Source organism: Marmota marmota, unplaced genomic scaffold, assembly GCF_001458135.2.
Source record: "Marmota marmota marmota unplaced genomic scaffold, marMar, whole genome shotgun sequence".
Lineage (NCBI taxonomy): Eukaryota > Metazoa > Chordata > Mammalia > Rodentia > Sciuridae > Marmota > Marmota marmota.
This window is the reverse complement of record NW_026000174.1, coordinates 17,656,726-17,663,359: the sequence shown is the minus strand read 5'-3', so window position 1 is coordinate 17,663,359 and position 6,634 is coordinate 17,656,726. Positions and strand designations below refer to the sequence as shown.

Sequence of the window (6,634 nt, the reverse complement as noted above, 5' to 3'; positions counted from 1 at the left end):
GACAGATTTGGAGTGAAGATTTTAATTGATATATTGTGCCCAGTATAAGAAAATACATCTTGGTCTTTAAAGAGGTTTCTTTAGGTTTCTTTCTAGGTGCCTTTTGTCTCAATTTGGTAGCCCATAAACCAGAGGTCCAGAAAGGTTAAACTTGTTTAAAGTAACATTTTTTTATCATAATAATGGTTATTTTACAATTGCCTAATGCCTTTGGACACTGTTTGGATAGAGATATATCTGACTTATACAGCTATCATTCTAAAACACTTATTCAGAACTGATTCACACTTTAAACTGATAGTGTTTTAAGGAATTTTAGGCTAATGTATTTATTTATTTATTTATTTATTTATTTATTTATTTATTTATTTATTTGGTGGTGTTGGTGAGGTACTGGGCATTGAATTCAGGGGCACTCAACCACTAAGCCACATCCTATTTTGTATTTTATTTAGAGACAGGGTCTCACTAAATTTCTTAGTGCCCTGCCATTGCTGAGGCTGGCTTTGAACTCTCAATCCTCCTGCCTCAGCCTCCTGAGCTGCTGGGATTACAGGCAAGCACCTCTCGGTGCCCAGCCCTTAAGGTATTTTATAAGCAAGAGAAAAGTGACGGTTTCTGTGTCCTCCAGTCAGAATATGATGAAGCAAGCACTAAAAGTCAATTCTTCTGCCTTTCCTAAATGAGTCAGAATAGGCCATAAGTCCCATTATAGAATGATGGGAATGCTACAAGGAGCCCAGGCTTATAATCAGAACAATCACAGGTGATAATGTTGCAGTGGAAACAAATCAAAACCAAAGTGTTCTTGGTGTTCTAAAAGATCACTGGCTAATACTCTGGTTTCTCTTCAGATCGTATAAATCTTTCGCCTTTTAGTAAAAGATCACTGGCAAAGAAGAACACCAGCATAATTTGCTTTCTTCACTTGCACCTCCATTTACATTTCTTCCTTTCACTCAGACTATTCCCTGCCCATCGCTAATGCCCTTAAGAAGCCCCACTCACTGTAACCCAGCCCTCAGGATCCTCATCACTCCCAAGGCTCTGCAATGGATCTCTGTCAGGCATACTTCAGAATCAATCTTCTCTCCTCTCTCTGAACCATCAGAATCCCACTTAAAAAAGTTGAAGAATATTGACTATTGATTAAAGGGAAAATATTTGGCTTATGTACATAAAGTAGATGCATATACATAAATATCTTAACTTTTTATTCTAATATTTTTAATGAACTTCATGCCAACTTAAGGCAAAATCAAACTGGCTGATCAAGTGGGCATTATATTTTTAAATGTAATAAAAAGAGGGGGAGCCAAGCAACATGGCACAAGCCTGTAATCCCAGCTGCGTAGGAGGCTGAGGTAAGAGTACCAGGCAAGCCCAGCCTCAACAACTTAGCAGGGCCCTAAGCAACTTATGAGACTTGTCTCAAAATTAAAAAAAATAAAATAAAAAATGAGCTGGGGATGTGGCTCAGTGTTTAAGCACCCCTGGGTCCAAATATTTCAAATCATGTGAAAAGAAAGCTGAGGACATTTAACACAATAGAAAAAAAATTAAAGAGCAAAACTATACTATACATGGTTAGTATATTGAACTGCAGAGAAATCAAGGTACGTAGAGGCAATCATTTCTTTTTTTTTATTAGAGCATTATAATTATAAATATTTTTTAGTTTCATTTTCACAAAATCATACAAGCAAAGAATTTGATTTCTATCTCCTTTCCCCCGACTTTTCTTCCCTCCCACCCTCCTTTGCTCTCTCTATTGTCCCTTCTCTACCAATTTTCCTTGTACTACTTTACTTTGATTGGTATTTTTTACATGTACATAAAAGTGAAATTCCTTTTGGTGCCTTTAAAAATGAATATAACATGATTTTATGAATACATTCCATATTTCTTTTCCTTTCCTTTCCTTCCTCCCTCCCTCCCATTCTCCTTCTTGTACTCCACTGATAGCCTTTATATCTTTATGATATACTATCCCCTCTCCAACCACCTTATTTTCCTTATTTTGCTCTAACTTCCACACATGAGAAAAAAGTTCAACCCTTGATCTTCTGAGCCTGGCTTATTCCACATAGCATGATTTTTCCCCCATTTTTATCTGTTTACCAGCAAATCCCATTATTTCATTTTTCTTTATGATTGAGTAAAACTCCATTGTGTATATATACTACATTTTCTCAATCCATTCATTTATTGATGGGAACCTTGATTGTTTAATTTGGCTACTGTGAATTGTGCTGCTATAAACATTGAGGTAGCTTTTTTGCTATAGTATGCTGATTATTGATTTTTGCAATATAGACATCAATGAGTGGTATAATTGGGTTATATGGTGGTTCCATTCTTAGTTTATTTTTTTGTTTGTTTGTATGTTTTCAGAAATCTCCATACTGCTTTCCAGAGTGGTTGTATTAATCTACAGTCCCACCAACAATGTGAGAATGTACCTTTCCCCCTACATCCTTTCCACCATTTATTACTATTCATGTTCTTGATAACTGTCACTCTGAGTGGGGTGAGATAAAATCTTAGTGTAGTTTTCATTAGTATTTCCCAATTATTTCTTAAGTTCATGTACCACTTTGGAGAAAAAGAACTTTAGCTAAGTTTTGTCTTACAAACGAACTAGGAAAGAATGGAGATACCTATCAATCACATATTGTGTCTATGTTTATACCTATGATTATATCTATAAACAAACACATATACATGAATGCACACACACACGTATATCCTGCCCTACTGTTGTATCTGCTACCCTGCCTTTATACCAAACATTTTCCTTTCTGTCTTCTACATTTATTTGGAGCTAATAATCAGCCAATTTTCTTCCTTCTTTTGTTTAAGGACTGCATTTGCTTTCTAATGTGAAAATACTGAATTATTTGCTGTGATGGTGCACTTAGTCATATAAAGAACATTGTCTAATTTTTAATCAGTGACCTAAGTGTAATAGAATTTAATGCTTTTTCTTTATCACATACTAGGCACCTACATGTAAGAACCCAACTCAGCTTGGTATTGCAAATCTTTTAGATTTTTAATGTCTCATTCAGTTTTGAGGAATGGATTGATTAGCAGACAGGGATTAGTGTAATTCACTGTGTTATCAATGACTGGCATAATGTTTATCATCAAGACAGTGGTCAATCAATGTAAAAGAGGGCATATATGCTATATTGCTTGAAATCTGTGTTGTCAACTTAATTTACTTTTTTACAAGCAGCAAACTCCATTTCATATCTATTTTTCTCAGGGATATGAAAAAATTGATTCTATATTTTTGTATTTTGTTTTATTTTTAAAGGCAGTAGACAATAGTGGTTAAAATTAAAGCTTTTAGATTTACCCGATCTGACAGAATCCAGTAGGAGCTATGGTAAAAGGATAAAAGAATGTGGAGCACCTTTTTCATATGTATCTGTGTTATGGATTATTGCAGAGGTGTTTTCAAAAGGCCATTATAAAGACTTAAGTTTATAAATGTGTAATACTATGTCATGTTGGGCAGTTATTAAATGATAATTATTTTCTGAGATGCAAGAATTAATTAGGTTAGAGGAGAAATAGAATTTTATGATAGGCAATCCATCTTACTGTCATTTCATGCAGATGAAAATACTGGGAAAAGTTAGATCAGATGACATTCAGCCTAAGGTGGTGCTCCTGAATCCTTAACCTTGCATTCTCCTTCATTCAAGGGAAACTGAGCAGCACAGATGGATTCTTCCCTTTACAACCACACCAGCCCCCAGGATGTGTGGTATGTTCTGACTGGAATCCCAGGACTGGAAGATTTGCATACCTGGATCTCCATCCCTATCTGTTCCATGTACATTGTGGCTGTAGTAGGGAACCTCTTCCTGCTCTTCCTGATTATAACTGAGCGCAGTCTCCATGAGCCCATGTATCTCTTCCTCTCTATGCTGGCCTTAGCAGACATCCTTCTCTCCACAGCCACAGCTCCCAAAATGCTGGCTATCTTCTGGTTCCATTCCACAGATATATCCTTTGGTAGCTGTGTGGCCCAGATGTTCTTCATACACTTCATCTTTGTGGCAGAATCTGCTATCCTCCTGGCTATGGCTTTCGATCGTTATGTGGCCATCTGTTACCCACTGAGATATACCACAGTCCTTACCTCCTCAGTCATTGGTAAGATTGGCATTGCGGCTATGGTCAGGAGCTTTTTCATCTGCTGTCCATTCATCTTCCTGGTATACCGACTTTTATATTGTGGGAAAAACATCATTCCTCATTCCTACTGTGAGCACATGGGCATTGCCAGATTGGCATGTGACAATATCAATGTCAACATAATATATGGCCTGACTGTGGCCCTACTCTCTACAGGGATGGATATAGTTTTCATCATTATGTCCTACATAATGATACTTTGCACAGTGTTTCAGATCCCTTCCTGGGCTGCCAGATTTAAGGCCCTTAACACATGTGGTTCCCACATCTGCGTCATCCTTATGTTCTATACACCAGCATTCTTTTCATTTTTTGCCCATCGCTTTGGAGGCAAAACCATCCCTCGCCACATCCACATCCTAGTGGCCAACCTCTATGTGGTGGTGCCCCCTATGCTCAATCCTATTATCTATGGGGTGAAGACCAAACAAATTCAAGAGCAAGTGGTTTTGCTTTTCTCCTCTATGAGTACATGTTGTTAAAATGATAAATAGCATGCAATACTGTATATTTCCAAATAAAATGTTTTCTTTCTTAAAAATCTCTTTCTGTGAGGAACAGAAATAAAAGAAATCTATGAAAACACCACAAAATCTTAAAAAGGATAGTATCTGTCATAAATTTACACTAAGTTACTGAAGGTAGTCAAATATTTTGAAAACTACTTTTTCAACATTTCTAGAAATCTTACCATCATGCATTTCAACTTATCCTAAGGACACAAAGAGAAACTGTTAAAGTGGAAATATTTGGGGTGGAGCAAATACAGATGAAAATACTGGGAAAAGTTAGATCAGATGACATTCAGCCTAAGGTGGTGCTCCTGAATCCTTAACCTTGCACTATCCTTCATTCAAGGGAAACTGAGCAGCACAGATGGATTCTTCCCTTTACAATCACACCAGCCCCCAAGATGTGTGGTATGTCCTGACTTGACTATTCCTATGTAGATATAGGAAATGGAAGTGGAAAGTCATTGAATATTGTTATAGTTAATATGAATTTTTGCTGAAATGTAAACCACTTCTACTGCTAGAAACAAATACATCGACCAAAGACAGGAAAGCACCATATTATAATTATTTTGCTATAACATATTTCTTGAATTAAAATATTATGTCTAAATGAGACATTGTCTGATTCATGGATATCTCAGTTTATTTTATGGCATAAACATAAAATATATATATTGAATGAATGGATAATGTTGAATATAAAATAATGAATAACATTAAATTAACCCACATGGGAACACATGAATGATTTAAAAGCTATTTTCTCCTACTCATTGGGGATGTTAGGCCAAAATCATCAAAGGAACATCCTGGTATCTAACAGAGGGTTTATTAAACAAGTAAATGGTTTCCATACCTAGAAACAACAAAAAATATTTAGAAAAACTAAAAATAAAATCCAATAGAATACTATCTAGAATGTTGCAAAGAAAATTGCATTTAAAGAGGATATAATCACACCAGAAAGGTTAAACTTGTTTAAAGTAATTTTTATCATAATAATGGTTATTTTATAATTGCCTAATGCCATTGGACACTGTTTGGGTAGAGATATATCTGACTTATGCAGCTATCATTCTAAAACACTTATATTCTATTAGCTTGTCTCCAGACTATACCCAATTCCTTCAGAACAATTTACATTTTTTAAAAAAACATTTATTGGTTCTTTTTAGTTATACATGACAGTAGAAATCATTTTGATACAATTGTACAAGCATGGCATACATCTTATTCTAGTTAGGACCCCCTTCTTATTGATGTAAATGAAGGTGGATTCATTATGGTATATTCATATAAGTACATAGAAAAATATTTTGGATTCATTCTTTGTTTTTCCTTTTTCTATCCTCTTCCCTTTCCTTCATTCCCTTGTGTCTAATCTACTGAATATCTATTCTTCAATACATATTTTTACAAACTCTTCTCTAAGGCCCAAGACATTCTCTCGGAGTTACATATATATATAGATATAGACATATATATATATATATATATATATATATATATATATATCTCCACACACTCTCTCCCTATAGACACACTTATTTTATTTACAAACACACAAACATACAAGAAAAAAATGAAGAAAAGCTATAAATGGACTTTTCTATGTTATTTCCATTGCTAGAGCAGACTAAAACAGAAAGACTATTAATTTTTACCACTCATACTTTCCTTAACCTTTGCATGCTGCTCAGATATATTTTTAATATCAAAATATTTGGGTTTCACACCACATTTAAATTCAAAGTAGTTGATTTTTTCTTCTACTATGCTTTAGGCATTCTGCCACGAAACTTATACTCCTTCACAACAATTTTAAAAGGTTATTTATATTTAAATGTGAGTAACTGTACCTGAATTTCATAGGCATTGAATCTACAGGTAAATTCCTCAAGTTCTTA

At 34.9% G+C, this 6,634-nt stretch overlaps 1 protein-coding gene across 1 annotated transcript; it reads left to right on the top strand.

Annotated features, from left to right (window-relative positions):
• The first annotated feature begins 3,732 nt into the window (after positions 1–3,732).
• On the top strand, positions 3,733–4,694 carry LOC107160988 (olfactory receptor 52Z1P-like). The gene has a single exon (XM_015507542.2). It carries the CDS (start codon positions 3,735–3,737, stop codon positions 4,692–4,694), a length of 960 nt encoding a protein of 319 aa, XP_015363028.1. The 5' UTR covers positions 3,733–3,734.
• The last annotated feature ends 1,940 nt before the right edge of the window (positions 4,695–6,634 follow it).

What these genes read in the sequence shown, in the direction of transcription:
- LOC107160988 (XM_015507542.2), top strand. Translation starts at nt 3,735, where the DNA reads ATGGATTCTTCCCTTTACAACCACACCAGCCCCCAGGATGTGTGGTAT.